This window comes from Meles meles, chromosome 5 (assembly GCF_922984935.1).
Source record: "Meles meles chromosome 5, mMelMel3.1 paternal haplotype, whole genome shotgun sequence".
Classification (NCBI taxonomy): Eukaryota; Metazoa; Chordata; class Mammalia; order Carnivora; family Mustelidae; genus Meles; species Meles meles.
In genome coordinates this window covers 125198108-125216074 of record NC_060070.1, presented here as the reverse complement: position 1 = coordinate 125216074, position 17967 = coordinate 125198108, and the positions used below count along the sequence as shown (strand labels likewise).

Below are 17967 nucleotides of genomic sequence, written 5' to 3'. Positions count from 1 at the left end.
ATGAGTGCAGCGCCTATTCTTAGCTTCCCTACTTTTCCATTCCTTCCCCTCCTTTCCTTCTCTGAATCCTCAACTCTGGACTCCTGTCTAGTTGTTTGTCCTTCTCCCCATCTTTTCCTCTCATTTTCCTTCATCCATTCTCCTATTCCCAGGAGCCAAGGCGAGACTAGCTCCGATTAAGCGACGACTTGAAACTCCGGGTGCACGAAGGGGGAGCGACACGGAGTGGTAGGGGGCCCGAGGGAAAGGGGATGGGGGAGGTATGAGAGTTGGGTGAGAGGCGAGGAGTAGGAGGGAAGTAGGAGAGACGTTAGGAGACCCGACATGTCGATCAGGGTGAATGGTTCATTGTGCCCGGTAGGACCTGTGGGTCCAAGAAACAGATGGGAAGGACTAACATATTTGGAGCTCATGGACTGATCTGACCAGGAGAGGGCAACGGAGAGGGGATTGGGCTTAAACAAGTTTCCTTGCAACTGCTTAGGTAAAAAATAAGACAGTGAAATTAAAAAAAAAAAAAGTTTTTTCTAATATGGGACAATTAACAATTCTCCAGTTTGGAAATTGAGAGAAGACTGGAGTTGAGGCCAGAAGTGCGGCGAGGGGCAAGAGAGAAGTGGAGGTTGTTCAGGTCTGGGAGAAAGGAAAGGAGATGAGTGACACAGAAGAGGAAATCTTAGAAAGGATGGGTTACTACGGGGGCCAGCGGATCTGGAATAGGAATGAGGTGACGGATGATACTGGCATGGATTGTGGGGGTGCACTTCTAATTTTGCATCTCTCAGGTGATGGAGAGCACCCCCTCAAGGGGTGGACTGAACCGAGTACACCTACAATGCAGGAATCTGCAGGAATTCCTAGGGGGCCTGAGCCCTGGCGTATTAGACCGATTGTATGGGCATCCTGCCACCTGTTTGGCTGTCTTCAGGTAAGGACCCCCTTCATGGCAGGGACCATGTTGAGGAAGTGTAATGGGGCCTTCAGACTGGAATAAGTTATCATGAGTTGAAGCTTAGCCCTGGGGGGCTGGAAGACTGAAATGTGTCAGGCGAAAACAGATGGAGCTAGTGGGAGCAGCAAGACTGGTAAAGGTGTGGGGCATGGGATGAGATGTTTGAGAGGCTGTTGAGGGCAGAGATGCAGATGAGGCAGTTTCTGATATTAACATTTTACCTGTACCCCCTTCCAGGGAGCTCCCCTCTTTGGCTAAGAACTGGGTGATGCGGATGCTCTTTCTGGAGCAGCCTTTGCCACAAGCTGCCGTAGCCCTGTGGGTGAAGAAGGAATTCAGCAAGTGAGTCTCTGTTGCATGCTCAACCAGATACGGATTTCTCAACTAGCTATTCCAAGTGTTCCTTGGAACACTTCCAGGAAATGTTAATGGATACACCACAAAACTTGCATTTAAATAAGTTTGGGAAATTCTGTGTACTGTATCTTTCTTCTTGGAAAGTTGTGATGTCTGCAACATGGTTCTGGTAAGGCATTGCCGTAAAGAAATTTGCCTTAAGAAGGCATTGTTTTTGCTGTGTGAAATGGTGTTTCAAGGGAAAACCAGTTCAGAAAAGGCAGACATGGAGGCCTTTATGGGCCTCCTCCTTTTTGTTCTCCACACACCCCTGCTTCTGTTTCAGAGCTCAAGAGGAAAGCACGGGGCTGCTGAGTGGCCTCCGGATCTGGCACACCCAGCTGCTCCCTGGTGGTCTCCAGGGCCTAATCCTCAACCCCATCTTCCGCCAAAACCTCCGCATTGCCCTTCTGGGTGGGTATGTCACTTCCATCTTCCTAAGCTAGGCCAGGGGAACTAGTATTTAAACTGCCGGTGGGGGAGGGGCCTAAGGGCCTCTCTGGAACCTTGTGGGCTTCTCCTTTAGGAATAATTTGGACGAGATGTAGCTGCATGATGTAGGAAAGGAATATGAGTCTCTCATTCATAGCCCATAGAGATGAAGGGGGAAAGATGACAGAGGAGCAGGCAGGGAACACAGGCAGGGTTCCTTACTCTTGGTCCATTCTGGCATAGGGGCAAGGCCTGGTCTGACGACACAAGTCAGCTGGGTCCCGACAAGCACGCCCGGGATGTTCCCTCACTTGACAAGTATGCCGAGGAGCGATGGGAGGTGAGGACTTGGGACTCTGTGTCTCTGTGTCTCTGCTTGTGCTCCTATGTCTCGTGGCCCTTAGAGGCATTGTTCTCTCTATCCACTTCTTTTCCTCAGGTGGTCCTGCACTTCATGGTGGGCTCCCCCAGTGCAGCTGTCAGCCAGGACTTGGCTCAGCTCCTCAGCCAGGCCGGGCTCATGAAGAGGTGAGGAAACCAGAGATACATCAGATCCCTGCTAAACTGAGTATCTGGGGTGGGCTAGGCGTGCAGGCAGTTATGAGAAAGGAGAGCTGAGTGGAGTATGGCCAGAGAGAAACAACAAAAAAAAAATGTGAGAGGACAAGTGGGGATGATGGCCTCTCTCTGCGTATCTCTGCCATCGTCCCTGTCTGTGTCTCTAGCACTGAACCTGGAGAGCCACCCTGCATTACCTCAGCTGGCTTCCAGTTCCTGTTGCTGGACACCCCTGCCCAGCTGTGGTACTTTATGTTGCAGTATCTGCAGACAGCCCAGGTGAGGAGCTATTTGCTGGCATGCTCTGATCTTCTCAGAACCCACTGAGAAACTACCTTGCAGACTATTCCCTGATCCCTCATTTTCTCCCTCCGTTCCTGTCCCTTTGTCTCTGCGCATTCCTCCCTAGAGTCGGGGCATGGACCTAGTGGAGATTCTCTCCTTCCTCTTCCAGCTCAGTTTCTCTACTCTGGGCAAGGTAAGCAGGGGGATGGAGCTGGGGACTTAAGACAAGTTGGTGGGTAGAGAGATGAGAAGGGGAAATCAGGTTATGGGCAAAAGCGTGAAAGATAAGAATGAATAAAGCATAGACAGGAAAAGAGGGAATGAGAGTATGAGTTTGGGAAGGGGGAGAACGGGATGTTTTGATTTCAGTCGACCACTTCTCTTCCCCAGGATTATTCCGTGGAAGGTATGAGTGATTCTTTGTTGAATTTCCTACAACATCTACGTGAGTTTGGGCTTGTTTTCCAGAGGAAGGTATGCATACCCAGATACGTAGCTTCTAGGAAAGAGGCAGGGTGGTCTGTTGCCTTGGCCTTTAGAAAGGAGTGGGGTCTCAGGGCGCCTGGGTGGCACAGTGGGTTAAAGCCTCTGCCTTCGGCTCAGGTCATGATCTCAGGGTCCAGGGATCGAGCCCCGCCTCAGGCTCTCCGCTCGGCAGGGAGCCTGCTTCCTCCTCTCTCTCTGCCTGCTTGTGATCTCTCTCTCTCTGTCAAATAAATAAATAAAATCTTAAAAAAAAAAAGTGGGGTCTCAGATGGTAGTTACACTTGTAATGAGTATGGCCTAAGTGTAGAATTGCTGAATCACTATATTATGCACCTGAAACTAATGTTACCTTACGTGTCAACTATACTAAAAAAAGAGTGGGGTCTCAGGCGGCAGTAGCTAGAAGGGAGTTGCCAGGACTGAGTACTTGGGTCCCTTGGGGTTGTTAAATTGGGAGTTGAGGCTCTTGCCATCAGAGGGGTCTGGTGCCTCAGGCAGAAAGGTGGTTAGTGACACCTGAGAGTGAGCCGGCCCTCTGTCTTTCCCTTCTGTCTTTTCCAGAGGAAATCTCGGCGTTACTACCCCACACGGCTGGCCATTAATCTCTCATCAGGTGTTTCTGGAGCTGGGGGTACTGCCCATCAGCCAGGCTTCATTGTTGTGGAGACTAATTACCGACTGTATGCCTACACTGGTGAGGCCAGACAGAGGGCCCCAAGCAGCAGATAGGGGATGGAAGTGGGGAGAGGGAAGGGAGCAGGAGGGAGTGCCAGTTTGTGTTCATGTTTACCTGGCAGTTTACAGAGCTCTCTGACATTCCTCATCATACTTGAAGGTCTTGAGGGAATCGGGGTGTGGGAATAGCCTTCTCATCTTCTCTTCCTATCCCTGGGCCAGAGTCGGAGCTGCAGATCGCCCTCATTGCCCTCTTCTCAGAGATGCTCTATCGATTCCCCAACATGGTAGTGGCACAGGTGACCCGGGAGAGTGTTCAGCAGGCCATCGCCAGTGGCATCACAGCCCAGCAGGTATTGTCACTTGGGGAAGGCGGGGGCAGGAAGGTAGGCTGCACTTGAACTGTGGGGTACAGGGCACTCATCTTATAGAAGGCTGATATCGGCTCTGTTGGAGTAGATGGTGGCAAGTTGTCTCTGAGCATAGACCATGCACTTGAAGAGAAGTCAAGGTGCTAAGCGTCAGGAAAAAGCACAGGAGTGGGGGAGGTATAGATTTGTGTCTCTACCGCCAACCCCTTCCTAGCTGCATAAATGTCCTGGTTGCTTCATTTCTCTGAGCCTCATGTTCCTCATCTGAAAAATGGAAATAATAACAGTTCTCCCCTCACAGGGTTTGGGGAGGATTCAATGAGAGAATAGCAGTAAAGCCTTTGGCTCAGAGCCTGTCATGCAGTAAGTCCTTAAAAAATAATAGTTGCTGCTATTTTAAAAAAGAAGAAACAACTATCGAGAGGGCAAATGTGCTAGAGAAGAAATAGCAGACATGACCAGTGGGAACAGCAACTTGGGATGACAGCTGGACAGGGATGCCTTTATGACAGGCATATGGCTATGGATTTTTAAATAGCTGATATTCCAGTGACATTAGGTAACAGTTTAGGTACCTTTCCTGCCCTCTTACTTGAGCCTCTGATTCCATTCTTGTCTGTTTTCCTAGATCATCCATTTCCTAAGGACAAGGGCCCACCCAGTGATGCTCAAACAGGTACCAGGCTGCTGGAGGCTGACAGTTCCTGGCACCTGGCGATGCAGTGATGGGAAAGAGGACAGCCAAATCTGGGGAATGAGTAGAGGGGTGGGGTTGTCTGGGGCAGTATTCCTGAATCTTTACAGCCATTGCTTGCCCCTACAGACACCTGTGCTGCCGCCCACCATCACAGACCAGATTCGGCTGTGGGAGCTGGAAAGGGACAGACTCCGGTTCACTGAGGGTGAGCTGCTTCTGGTGGTTGATTCTTGGTCACTGGCCAGGGGAAGGACAGTTTAGTCTTGATGAACTGAAAAAGCTATTCATGTATTTTATATATTTATTGCATGAAATGGGAGAGAAAAGCTGGCAAGACACTTTATTTTGGGGGTGAGTGTGCAGTGGTAAATAAATTGTCTCAACTCAGTGGAATGTGGATTTAGCTAGAAGAGGGAAATTGGGAGCAACAATTACAGTAATTTCTCTGTGGTGAGCATTAGTTGGTTTTTCTTATTGTGTTATATTGCCTTACTGAACATGGCTGGCTCACACTACTGTTAGGATGAGCTCTAGGACAGACGAGCATAAAGAATTTAGTTTTTAAATTGTGGCTGGCAAGCCCAGACCACTGCCCTGAAGCTGCTCCGCAGGGGCCTCACGTTTTTTGCCCTTTCTGCCTCCCGGCTGCCCCTGCCCTGCGGACTCCAGGTGTCCTGTATAACCAGTTCCTGTCGCAAGTGGATTTTGAACTGCTGCTGGCCCACGCTCGCGAGTTGGGCGTGCTGGTGTTCGAGAACTCTGCCAAGCGGCTGATGGTGGTGACCCCAGCGGGGCACAGCGACGTCAAGCGCTTCTGGAAGCGGCAGAAGCACAGCTCCTGAGAGCGCGGGCTCCGGGCGGGGCGGGGCGGCCGCGTGGAGGCGGGCGCGGCCTCAGAACTCAGGTGTTTTTATTTACACGTCGGACTCTTAATTGTTTAATAAAGTTGTGGAAATGAGCCACGCGGCCCCGGGCCGCTCCTCGCGAGGCTTCCTCTCTCCTCGGAGGGCCCGCTTCCTGCGGCGCCGGCAGCCATTGGACCGGAGGGCAGCGAATGGGGTCGAGCCGGCTACCGCGCATGCCCGGGGCAGGGCCCCGCCTCCTTGCGCCGTGCGGCTCGCGGGTCACCTCCCGGGGTCGTAGTCGCTGCTTCCCTCGGCGCCAGGGGCCGCGGGGCGCCCTGGGATAGCGGCGGGCTGGCCGGGTGAGCGCGCGCAGGAGTTGCCTGCGGAGGGGTGGGAGGCGCCGCCGCCGGGATCCACGCGGTGCGACGGGCTGGGAGGACCGGGCGGAGTGGGCCCAGGGGTAGCGCGGGACTCCTTGCTGGTGTCGCTCTCGGGCGCCCTGAGGTCGACTGTCTCCCAGAATGCCTGAGTCCTTTCCCCGCATGTGTGTCGGCGATCAGCCACAGTCGCGGATGCACAGGTTGAGGGCGGCAGACGCCCGACACCATGCCCTCTGGCCCTCACTAGTAGGCGTTGTGTGGGAGGGGATAGACAGAAAAAAGACCAGTGCTAGTAGAAGGCAGGCAGGGAATAAGGAAGAGGGTGTGAACCACGCAGCCACAGCTCTTATGTGCTCTATCTGGAACAGATCTTGGCCCTTTTCAAGCACTCCTGATGCCTCATTTGCCTTTTGGCTATTTTCGATCACCAGTTTGGGGGCTGAGGCCCTTAGAGGGTCTCCCCAGATTCCGTGCCCTCTCTACCCACTCAAAGCCCCATGGATCCTCCATCTCCCAAAGGAACCATGAAGCCAAACAGAAGCGCCAGCGAGAGAAGCAGGCGGCGCTGGAGGCTGGGATAGCCCGAAAGAACAAGGTTAGGGGTCAGTTTGTCCTTGGTTCTTTGAGAAAATTTTGGAGGGGGCTGGAAGAGAGACTGGTTGGATTCAGATGCCTGGCGTAGGCTGGAAATTGTATTTCCCCACCCCCGCTTTTTGGTCATTCTTTCCAGTCACCTGCAGAATCCAGTAAGGCCTGGACTCCTAAAGAGGTAGTGTTGTATGAAATCCCCACGGAACCCGGTGAAAAGAAAGGTAATTAGGGAACTTGAAGGCCTATTCATTCACATGTTTGTTGCCCACTTGGGCTGCTGAAATGCAGCCCAGGAACAAAGTTCAGGACTTAGTGGAGCTCTCCTCTGCTGCTGCAGATGTCTCTCGGCTTCTGCCTCCTGCATACAGCCCTCAATATGTTGAGGCTGCCTGGTACTGTTGGTGGGTGCGAGAGGGCTTCTTCAAACCAGAGTATCAGGTTAGTACCTGGAAGGGAGGGGTACTAAATAGTCCCCAAGACAGAATGGCCATTGAGCTTGGGTGGGCATAACTGAGCCTCAGAGTCTAGAGCTTACAGCCAGCCTGCCCAATAAAATGGGAGGGCTTGTCTTAACCCCTGGTGTCCAAAGGGTTGTCTTGGCAGGTTTTTCCCTTTCCTGTTACTTGCTGGTTTATCTTTCCTGCAGTTCTTTCTGCCTTGGGGACACCAGAGGGTGCTATTCCCCCACGTAACCCAGTCATCTCTTGCTCTTTGACTTTTCCACTTTATAGACCAAGCTGCCTCAGGCTACAGGGGAGACCTTCTCCATGTGTATCCCACCTCCCAATGTCACTGGCTCCCTACATATCGGGCATGCACTGACGGTGGCCATACAGGATGCCCTGGTGCGCTGGTGAGAGGGGTTGGGGATGCTTGCTCTCCTGGAGGGGAAGGAGGAAGTGAGGTAGTGTGGAAGCATTGAGAATAAACATGCAAGCTCAGGGGTTCATGTGAGGGTGTTTGTTTTGCAGGCACCGGATGTGTGGGGATCAGGTGCTGTGGGTTCCTGGCTCAGATCATGCAGGAATTGCTACACAAGTATGCATTTTGCCACTTTGCCCTTTCGTTGGGTGGAGGAGAGTTTTCCCAAAGTGATCCGATTCTGTGTTCATTTGTCTCCCTAATCTTACTGTAGGCTGTGGTGGAGAAGCAACTGTGGAAGGAGAGAGGAGTGAGGAGACATGAGCTGAGCCGGGAAGAATTCCTTAGGGAGGTGTGGAAGTGGAAGGAGGAGTGAGTACGATGGGTAGAGGTGGAGGGGCTGAGGTGGCAGGCTTGGCCATTCTCCCTGACTCGATGGGCTCTTGCCATCCAGCCCTAACCTCCCTCAGAGAGGGGAACTCTGGGTTCCTTTAGCTTTCAGCAGGGTCTCCAAGCTGTCTCTCTGTGTGTATTTTATATATATATATATTTTTTTTCTAAATGCACATATTTGTGGGTGTGGACATGTATGTATTAATTTTTTATCTACTTATCCCGTTTCCTTACCTTTCACCATCTCTTCTACTTACCTATTCCTCTTCTTCATTTGCCTGAAATTACTCTCATTCTTACAGGTCTGTTACCATGTACCACTTTCTCTGTAAAGCTTCTTTTGGTTTTTCCCAAATTAGCTGCACCCTCCTCTGTTACCATAGAACTTTATGTTTTGTTTTGTTTTAAGTATATTCTGCACCCAGTGTGGGGCTTGAACTCATTGCCTCGAGATCCAGAATCATGTGCTCCACCAACTAAGCCAACCAGGCGCCCCAGAACTTTACACTTATTTTAATGCCACAGAAGTTCCCTGCTGAGTTTGTGTGTCTGTCTCCATTGGCTTCTAGAGGCTAGATTAATGCCATACTCCAATACTCAGCATTGCCGGTAGTATCACTAGGCCTGGTACATAGTTGGTGCTCAGGACAAGTTTGCTGACCAAAATCTGTCTGGGCACAGGAAAGGTGGAGAGATCAGTGAGCAGCTCCAAGCTCTGGGGGCCTCCCTGGACTGGGACCGAGAGTGCTTCACTATGGATGCTGTGAGTGCTCCATGCCTGGCTCCCTGTGGGTATTGAAGCAGTGTCTAGAGACAGGTGTGGGCAAGCAGGATGCTGTGTGTGTTGGGGGTAGTAGTAGAGAGGGAATGCTTGGGTCCCTGAGTGGGATGATGAGCTAAGACGGGGCTGTTGGATAGAGACGCTGAGGTCATTTCCTAGGGCTCCTCGGTGGCCGTGACTGAAGCTTTTGTGCGACTCTACGAGGCAGGCTTGTTGTACCGGGGCCAGCAGCTTGTCAACTGGTCCTGCGCTTTAAGATCAGCCATCTCGGATATTGAGGTGAGGCAGAGGAGGAGGGCAGGTTGGGAGAGCTCCTAGGTGGGCAAAAAAAGCTCAGACTTTGCAGCCAGATGGGCAGGATTCACTGAGTCCTGCCACCTACCAGCCTTGGGACCTCTGGCTGGGCATTAGCCTCTGTCACCCTCAGCTTCCCCAATCAGTTAGGGTTGATGGAAATGCCTATGTCAGGAGGGTGTCGTGAGAATTAAATGAGAATTCATGGAAGGTGTTCAGCATGATACTGGCACACAGTGTAAGTGCTCGGTGAATGTTTCTGTAACTGTGACTGAATTGAGGGGGAGGTGGCTCCTGAATCCTTGGAGTGTCCTTAGATGGGCTGCAGGGAGCCCAGGGCAGGTGGGGGAGTGAAGATGGGAAGCCTGCTGCTTGGATTCCTCTAGGTGGAGAGCCGGCCGCTTCCTGGCCGCACGGAGCTTCGACTGCCTGGCTGCCCCAGCCCTGTGTCTTTTGGCCTCCTCGTTTCTGTGGCCTTCCCTGTGGATGGAGAGCCTGGTGAGGGTAATCCTCAGAAAGGTTGCCTGCTTATCTCTGCTTTCTTGTGCACATGTTGGGTTGATGGGAAGGAACCCACAAACCCATTTCCCACACGGCCTGGTGGGAGGCACGTAAGGAACCTTGAGTAGTATTTGTGTTCTCGTGGGCATTTTTTTCTGTGTCATGTGAGAAAAGTGCACGTGGTAGATGCCTGTCGGAAGCTTAGCATTATTCTACAGGAGGCTGCCACCCTGAAAGAGACAAAAAATTAATTCTGAAGTGTGATTTGAAGAGTGCTTGGTTTTTTTAGTTGCTTTTATTCATGATCTACCTGTTTCTCCCATGCACATTTTTGAGAAATTCCTTAGCACCAGACAGCCTCCCAGGCTTCTGGTCATCAGCTTACAGGAAACCCCCAGCTCCTAATTTTCTCTAGTTGCTCCTGGGGGCCTGTTCAACATTGACAGGTTCTCGCCTCCTCCCTTTTCTGGTTCTTCTGGCTCCAGTTATGGGAGTGAGGGGCCATGGCAATGACCAGTGTTGAGTGCTTGACTTGTCTTCAGATGCAGAGGTTGTAGTAGGAACCACAAGGCCAGAGACATTGCCTGGAGATGTGGCTGTGGCTGTTCATCCCGACGACTCCCGATACACGGTAACACACAGTGTGTTCTCTGCCACTTCTCTGCCACTCGCATGTCTCCCTCATAGCTTTCTTTTCCTGTCCTTTTCGATGGTAGCTCCTTCTTTCCTTTAGTTTCATCTTCCTAAGACTTTTCTCGTGTCAGCTCTCCAGTGTCTCTGATTATATGCCTTTCTTTTCTTGGTGTTCTATTTTTTCTCTAGCTCAGTGGTTGATAAATTATGGCCCATAGGCCAAATCCATCCCATTGCCTGTTTTTGTATGATATGCACTTGCCTGTTTACACATTATCTGCAACTGGGTATCGTGACCTCACTGCTGCAGTGGCAGAGCAGAGTAATTGTGCAGGGACTGGATTTGCCTCTTGGCCTGCAAAGGCTAAAATACACCCTGGCCCCATAAGAAAAAGTTTACTGACCACTGCTCTAGCTCTTTACCTTCTGGTTTTCACCCTAATATTCCCAGGGTTCTCACGCTTAGCCCAGACCTTTGCACTCTACATGTGTGCCTATCCTTGATCTCGCTCCCTTCCTTTCAGCATTTGCATGGGCAACAGCTTCGTCACCCCTTGACCGGGCAGCTTCTCCCCCTCATCACAGACTCTGCTGTTCAGCCACATGTGGGCACAGGTAGGTGGAGGTCACGGAAAGGCAAGTAGGCTGGGGATTCCGGAGGAGTGGGGAGCACCAGGAAGAGGAAAGGAGGGGAGGATAGTCTCAATGAATAGTGAGATGAGAAGGAGGCATAGACCAAGAAGAGAAGGGAGGGATGGGGGCATAGGCAATGACAGAACCGCTGGAAAAGGTGAGGGGTCAGTGCTCACGATGGTTCTCCTCTCCCAGGGGCAGTGAAGGTGACTCCAGCGCATAGCCCTGCTGATGCTGAACTGGGGGCCCGGCACAGCTTGAGCCCCCTGAGTGTCATTGCGGAGGATGGCACCATGACGTCCCTCTGCGGGGACTGGCTGCAGGTGGTACTGGCCTCAGTGTCACCCCATTCTGTGGGGGCACTCTCTGCCTTTTCTCGCCTCCTCCCCTCTCACTTTCTTGTTTTTTTAGCAACCTTTACCTTTTATTGTTGCCATCATCTCCCCAGGGTCTTCACCGATTTGTGGCCCGAGAGAAGATTATGTCTGCGTTGAGGGAGCGGGGCCTGTTCCGAGGCCTCCAGAACCACCCCATGGTGCTTCCTATTTGCAGGTAACCCCATTTTAACTCCTTTTATGTAGGACTTTTCCAGGAAGGGAGTGAATAAAGCTGAAGAAGTCAAGAGGGTGGGCTCTCTACCCCTTTGCGAGAGAACAGAAGCTCTGTGTCAGTTTTATTTGCTGCTCTCTTCTCGGTTCTGAGGGCCTGGCTTGTAGTAGGGTCCCATGTCCTTTGGGGGAAAAGCAGAGAACCCAAGGAGCAGCACACTTAGCCTGTCTCTTTCTCAGCCGTTCTGGGGATGTGGTTGAATACCTACTGAAGAGCCAGTGGTTTGTCCGCTGCCAGGAGATGGGGGACCGAGCTGCGCAGGTGAGGCTGCAGTGTGCGCAAGCGGCAGCGCCTTGGGTGGCGGGAACTCCCTGCAAACTGGAATGAAGAAACAGGGAGGCTGAGGCCTCCTCATCCACAGACCTCTGGCCCTAGCATTTGAGAGGACAGCTATGGGATGGAGGCAGGTGGCCTAGACGGGGCTGGCTCTTCTCCCTCTCAAACCCAGAAGCTCTTCGGGAGCCTTGGGAGGTCCTTTCTGAGTAACAGCACTACCTCAGAGGCCGCTTGTCCCATCCGGGAGGGTAGGTGCAGGAAGCGAAGCACTGTCTGAGAGCCTTTTTCTGCAGGCTGTGGAGTCAGGGGCCCTGGAGCTCAGTCCATCCTTCCACCAGAAGAACTGGCAGCACTGGTTTTCCCACATTGGGTAAGGGTGAGGGGAGCTCTGCGAAGGTGGGGTGGGGCGATGCCCTGCTTATGCCAAGGAGTTACTGACGTCCTTCCCACAGGGACTGGTGTGTCTCCCGGCAGCTGTGGTGGGGCCATCAGATTCCTGCCTACCTGGTGGTGGAGGGGCACACGAAGGTTGGTCGGTGGAAGAGGATGGGAGGGCTGGGCATGGTGGAGGGAGAAATAGCCATAGCACGGAGTCAGAGTACTTCCAGGGCCAGTCCCGGCTCCCTGCCTTTCCTGGGCTTCATGCCCTTAGTCATGTCACCCACATGTGGTCAGAGCTCCCGAGCTGGACCTTCTTCCTCCCACTGCCAGAGGGTGCCAGCCGTTCCTAGATCACACGGGAGAATGTGAAACTCAGTGATGTTTCTTTCACACCTGGCAGGTGTTACTCTTCCTCACTCTCCTCCACCCCTTACTTTTTCTGTAGGATGATAAGGGAGACTGTTGGGTGGTTGGGCGGACAGAGGCGGAGGCCAGAAAAATAGCTGCAGAACTGACAGGGAAACCAGGGGCAGAGCTGACTCTGCAGAGGGGTGAGTGTCTGGGTTGTGAAGGGTGGGCGGCTGGGCTGTTGGGGAGCAGATCCTGAGGTGGAGGAGGTGGGGTTGGGAAAGTTGAGAATGGGGCAGAGGGCCTGATAGTGATGTCTGCTGGGGGGGACGGGTACAGGGATGGGGGGATTGGGCTGGAAAGATGCACAGCAGTGGGCTTGAGGTTCCATCTGCCCCCATTCCCAGATCCTGATGTCCTGGACACATGGTTCTCTTCAGCTCTTTTCCCCTTTGCTGCCCTGGGTTGGCCCCAAGAGGTGAGACGGGTTGTGAGCAAGAGAGTGAAGGTGGGGATGATGAAGTAAAGACCTTGCTCCCCCAAGAACCTCGAGGAGAGCTACAGGCACAGAGCTTGGCTTCTCATTGCTTCTATTTTTCTCTAGACCCCAGACCTCGCTCGTTTCTACCCCCTGTCACTTTTGGAAACGGGCAGTGACCTTCTGTTGTTCTGGGTGGGCCGCATGGTCATGTTGGGGACCCAGCTCACAGGGCAGCTCCCCTTCAACAAGGTAATGGCCCTTCAGTGCCCAGCTCCTCTTTTTGACCCCCCAGTTTTCCTTAAATCTTGTTCTTTCTTCTAACCCCTATTGTGCTGTTGTCTGTGGTCCCAATTCCTTTTTCCTGATTTACTAACTCCTCTAACCCCTGATGCACAGAGGCATCTTCCAGGGAAATCACCTCCAGGAAAAGGCTCTCCCAGCCCCTCTGCTGACTGCCTCCTTGCTCCCAGGTGCTCCTTCATTCCATGGTTCGGGACAGGCAGGGCCGGAAGATGAGCAAGTCCCTGGGGAATGTGTTGGACCCACGAGACATCATCCATGGGGTGGACCTGCAGGTCAGGATGAAGAGTTTTGTGAAGGATGGCATTTGTGGGGGAGACGGGAGCTTGAGGAGAGAGGAGCCAGCTGGGAGGGGATAGTGGCTGGGACCCTTGTAGGGGCAGGGTCCCTGACCAAGGCCACTGAAGTCCGTACACATCCCAGGTGCTACAGGCAAAGCTGAGGGATGGGAACTTGGACTCCACAGAGCTGGCGATCGCGACTGCGGCACAAGTGAGTCACCAGCGTCTGCCTCTCTCAGCCTCAAGCTCGTGGCCACCGTGCTCCTGTGTAGCTCAGGCTTCTGGCCTTGCAGCTGCATAGACATCGGCCACCCCTCTCCCTTTGATTGCAGAGAAAGGACTTCCCTCATGGGATCCCTGAATGTGGGACAGATGCCCTGCGATTTGCCCTGTGCTCCCATGGGGCCTTGGGTAAGCCTGGGCGAGGGAGGGGCTAGGGCTGTAGGCCCCACGATAGAGGGGTGGGCCAGGACTCCCTGTGCCACTGCCACCCACGTGCATGCTCCCCACTCCCTCTCCTTCTCAGGGGGCGACTTGAACCTGTCTGTCTCTGAGGTCCTGAGTTCCCGGCATTTCTGCAACAAAATCTGGAATGCCCTGCGCTTTATCCTCAATGCCTTAGGGGAGAAATTCGTACCCCAGCCTGCAGAAGAGGTAGGAGAATAAGAGAGGCTTGAAGGGCAGAATCATCAGGTGTCTGAGGGTTGAAGAAGGGATTTGGAGGGAGAGGAGATGGGAGTCAGTCATCCTGTCCTGAAGCCCCCTTCTGCCCGCAGCTATCCCCCTCGTCCCCCATGGACGCCTGGATCCTGAGCCGTCTTGCCCATACTGCCCAGGAGTGTGAGCGAGGCTTCCTTGCTCGAGAGCTCTCACTTATCACCCATGCCCTACACCACTTCTGGCTCCACAACCTCTGTGATGTCTACTTGGTAAGTCAGACTGGGGCCACGGTGTTTCATTCCGCCCTGCATAGCTGCTTCCTGTTCCCCTTGAGATCGGGTTCCCTGGCAGAGAACTCTTTTTTTTTTTAACTTAATATTAAATATTTACAGAATCATTTTTTAAAAAGATTTTTTATTAATTTATTTGAGGGAAGAGTGAAGGAGAGAGTATGAAGAAAGGGAGGGTCAGAGAGAGAGGGAGAAGCAGACTCCCCACCGAGCAAGGAGCCTGATACAGGCCTCTATGTGGGACTCCATGCTGGGCTTTATCCTTGTACTTGATCCCTGCACTCCAGGATAATGACCTGAGTTGAAGGCAGATAAGACACTGAGACACCCAGGCGCTCCTCTGTCTTTCGATAGGCAAAAAACCTCAGTGCTTTGCTTTCAAAACTAGGCAAACCACGCTGGCAGTTTTATCCCCCTTCCCACCCCTAAGACTCCCTGCCATAGATTTCCACTTTTCATTTGCTCCAGAGTGTGTTTTGGGACAACCAGTGGTGTCCAAGATGCTGTGTGCTCCTACCTGTGTTTACCCACAGCATTTTCCACGGGCAGGGCAGCAAATATATGGGAAAAGGATGTGGTCGTGGTTTTGGCCTGCCCCCGACCCTATGGCTTCTTCCCTAGGAGGCTGTGAAGCCAGTGCTGTCGCACTCGCCCCATCCCTCAGACCCCCCTCAGGTCCTGTTCTCCTGTGCTGATGTCGGTCTCCGCCTCCTCGCCCCACTCATGCCCTTCCTGGCTGAAGAGCTCTGGCAGAGGCTGCCCCCCAGGCCTGGCGGCAGCTCTGCCCCTAGCATCTGTGTTGCTCCCTACCCCACTGCCCACAGCTTGGTGAGTCCCATGGGACCGGGACCACGGGTGAAGGGGTGGGGAGCAGTCTTCTCGAAGGGTGTGGTGCTGTGGGTCACGGGTCTACTTTAGAGTCTTTAGGAGGATGAGTTGTTCCATGTGAGGGCAGTCTTAGCCCAGTGGGCAAGAGCAGGACCACACTGCTGTGTGACCGTGCCTCAGTTCCCCATCTTTAGCCACAGTTGTGATGAGAATTAGATGTTAGTCCTAGGATGGCCCCCAAATGTCTGCGGTTTTAAGCTTTAATAATGTCAGAAGGGTAAATGCCGTAAACTTACCCTCAAATGATTTAAAGTTTAACTATGTACATTTTCTTATGCTTATTTGGTTCTGTGAGTTTTGAGTAATGGAGTTTAAGTTCTAACTTACTTCTGGTCGTTCACCATCTTTGATGAGAACAGTTAACAGACATCAACCACAGCCGCCAACTGAGACCTGCTTAGGCGGTGTCCCAGGTTTTGCTTGAGGTGGTGAATTCTGTGTGTGGTGGGGAGGACAGATTCTGTTGCCCTAAGCAGACTGGGGTGTGCAGGTGTGGGACAGAGCCAGGAGAGTTGCTCCTGAGTGTCCTGGGAGCCTGCTTGTCAGCTCTGGGTCTTCATCTGCAGGAGCACTGGCGCCAGCCAGAGCTGGAACAGCACTTCTCTCGGGTCCAGGAGGCTGTGCAGGCACTGAGGGCTCTCCGAGCCACGTACCAGCTCACCAAGGCCCGGCCCCGAGGTGAGCTGGGTTCTGGGTCCCTAAGTCCTGCAGAAAGAGGGGGCTGGCAGAGGAGCATGGGGGAGTCCAGAGTTAGGAGGTGCAGGATGGGCAGGGAAGCAGGATCTTGTGGTTTGACCCTGACAGTTTCCCTTTCTTCTTCAGTGCTGCTGCAGAGCTCAGAGCCCGGAGAACAGGGCCTCTTTGAGGCCTTCCTGGAGCCCCTGGGCACCCTGGGCCGCTGTGGGGTCGTGGGCCTCTTACCCCCAGGTGTTGCGGCGCCTTCCGGCTGGGCCCAGGCCCCACTCAGTGACACCACTCAGGTGTACATGGAACTGCAGGTGCCCAGAGGAGATTGGAGGAGGAAGGGAGGGATTGAAAGGATGTTGGGAGGAGGGCAAGGGGCAGGCTCCGTAAAAGTGAGGAGGGCTCCTGAGAATGGGGTGGACAGAGGTATTGGACAGGCTGCAGGTGAAGCAGAGCTGCGGGTGGTGCAGAGAGAAACCTGAACCCTCGCTGTTCTCCCGCAGGGCCTGGTGGACCCCCAGACCCATCTGTCTCTGCTAGCTGCCCGAAGACACAAGTTGCAGAAGCAGCTTGATGGCCTCATGGCCTGGACCCCATCAGAGGGAGAGGCGGAGACTAAGAGGCAGCAGAGGGTGAGGCTGGAGGCCTGACTCCCTGTAGGCTCGTGGGCTGGAGGGTGTGGGCCTTATGTCTGGATCCTCACCTGCTGCTCTTCTCGTCCAGCTTTCTTCCCTCCAGCTGGACTTGTCGAAGCTAGACAAGGCGGCCTCTCACCTCCGGCAGCTGATGGATGCATGTCCCGGCCCTCGGGAGCTCTGAGCACCAGCTCACTCTTGGGGAGGAAAAAAACCTGCCTTTGGGGACAAACATCTGGCAGCTGTCAGGGCATCGATGGCACCTCTGAGATCATGTGGCTCACCTCTCTCATTTCATAAATGGGGAAACAGATTGGCTTGGTCGGTGTCACTGGGTGTCCTCGAGATGCTGACATTCCTGCCCAGCCTCCCTCCTATGCAGTCCCACCTGGAAGTTTAGGAATGAGATAAACTTTTAAAATCCCAAACATTACTGTCTGTGGTCTTTTTATCCCTCTGCCTCTAGTGGTGACTTTCTTGCATCTCAGTTGTTCCCTGAGACTTTGGTCTAGGAAATGAGGGGGGCTGCTGCTTAGCCCTGGACTCTGGGCTGCAGTGGAAGTGTGTATGCTGGTGGTGCCTGCCTCACTGGAAGAGAGAGGCATGTCTTAGGAGGATCTGGGTACCGTGACTCGGGTTCCACCTACTTTGAATTATTGCCAGTGCCTTGGCTTGTGCAGGCCCTTCCTCCTCACCAGATGGAAGCTCCCCTATTTCCCTGGCCTTATCTTGGGGGCTGCTGGAGAGGAGTAGGTACTTCCTGTAGGCCCGAGGGGCTGCAGGGTGCACTGGGGCTGGAGTGCTGCTCCCATTCTGTGTCCGTGACACCAGGGTGTCCACATGTATGTCCCCACAGATAAAGACATCCACCGACCCACCGTGAACACCTCATGTCCTCCCCGTGGAATTCGGGGACCTTCTTACACGTCCAAGTTATATTCTGTCCAGCAGCTCTGAGTAGCTACTATTTATGGTGGTCCTATCAGGGTCTGGGTCTTCAGTGATGCCATTGAGAACCTCAAGGTAGATATTTGCTCCATTTTGGAAATGAAGAAATGTCCTCTGAGAATAAAAGCAACTTGTCCCAAATATCAACTGGGATTCAACCTAGTAAACAGGTACAGTTCTTTTTGGCCACTATAAGCAAGCTTCATATAGAATGGCGGCTTAGGCAAAGTGGACATTTCTTCTGGGCAGAGGTAGGTCAGGGCTCTGCAGAAGTGGAGGCCCACACCTCAAACTGAATCTGATTTTGTGCCATTCTGCTGCACTCCTTCCAACTTGGTGTCTAAGATGTGTTCCAGCTCCCATCCTCCCTCTCCCCTCCCCTGGCCCCATCACACCTAGAAGGCAGAGGAGGGGAGAGCAGC

General features: G+C 53.2%; 2 protein-coding genes across 9 annotated transcripts; both read left to right on the top strand.

Annotated features, from left to right (window-relative positions):
* GTF2H4 (general transcription factor IIH subunit 4) lies at window positions 1–5810 on the top strand. The gene is made up of 14 exons (XM_046005259.1): window positions 1–228; window positions 786–928; window positions 1190–1294; window positions 1635–1766; window positions 2024–2120; window positions 2220–2308; window positions 2506–2617; window positions 2748–2816; window positions 3014–3097; window positions 3671–3803; window positions 4007–4137; window positions 4784–4831; window positions 4979–5057; window positions 5522–5810. The coding sequence occupies exons 2-14, from the start codon at window positions 789–791 to the stop codon at window positions 5692–5694; spliced, it is 1392 nt and encodes a 463-aa protein (XP_045861215.1). The 5' UTR covers window positions 1–228; window positions 786–788; the 3' UTR covers window positions 5695–5810.
* A 119-nt stretch (window positions 5811–5929) lies between these two features.
* VARS2 (valyl-tRNA synthetase 2, mitochondrial) lies at window positions 5930–16803 on the top strand. 8 transcript variants are annotated; one of them, XM_046005254.1, is made up of 30 exons: window positions 5930–6056; window positions 6446–6672; window positions 6808–6889; window positions 7006–7106; window positions 7400–7521; window positions 7640–7706; window positions 7804–7901; window positions 8604–8685; window positions 8863–8982; window positions 9384–9495; window positions 10047–10129; window positions 10656–10746; window positions 10960–11087; window positions 11213–11316; window positions 11553–11634; window positions 11943–12019; window positions 12102–12177; window positions 12476–12581; window positions 12786–12856; window positions 12983–13108; window positions 13330–13434; window positions 13583–13651; window positions 13773–13851; window positions 13967–14094; window positions 14217–14369; window positions 15012–15218; window positions 15845–15956; window positions 16101–16276; window positions 16466–16594; window positions 16686–16803. In XM_046005254.1, the coding sequence occupies exons 2-30, from the start codon at window positions 6472–6474 to the stop codon at window positions 16779–16781; spliced, it is 3183 nt and encodes a 1060-aa protein (XP_045861210.1). In that variant the 5' UTR covers window positions 5930–6056; window positions 6446–6471; the 3' UTR covers window positions 16782–16803. The 8 variants fall into 8 exon arrangements, with proteins under 8 accessions (XP_045861210.1, XP_045861209.1, XP_045861206.1 ...); XM_046005253.1 differs by having other exon boundaries at window positions 10041–10129; XM_046005250.1 differs by having other exon boundaries at window positions 9384–9501; window positions 10041–10129.
* Window positions 16804–17967: the final 1164 nt, after the last annotated feature.

What these genes read in the sequence shown, in the direction of transcription:
- GTF2H4 (XM_046005259.1), top strand. Translation starts at nt 789, where the DNA reads ATGGAGAGCACCCCCTCAAGGGGTGGACTGAACCGAGTACACCTACAA. An exon ending in ACCTGTTTGGCTGTCTTCAG is followed by an intron (nt 929 to 1,189) that starts GTAAGGACCCCC and finishes ACCCCCTTCCAG; the next exon opens with GGAGCTCCCCTCTTTGGCTA. An exon ending in CAGACTCCGGTTCACTGAGG is followed by an intron (nt 5,058 to 5,521) that starts GTGAGCTGCTTC and finishes TGCGGACTCCAG; the next exon opens with GTGTCCTGTATAACCAGTTC.
- VARS2 (XM_046005250.1), top strand. Translation starts at nt 6,472, where the DNA reads ATGCCTCATTTGCCTTTTGGCTATTTTCGATCACCAGTTTGGGGGCTG. An exon ending in TCAGCCACATGTGGGCACAG is followed by an intron (nt 10,747 to 10,959) that starts GTAGGTGGAGGT and finishes CTCCTCTCCCAG; the next exon opens with GGGCAGTGAAGGTGACTCCA. An exon ending in CACTGGTTTTCCCACATTGG is followed by an intron (nt 12,020 to 12,101) that starts GTAAGGGTGAGG and finishes TCCTTCCCACAG; the next exon opens with GGACTGGTGTGTCTCCCGGC.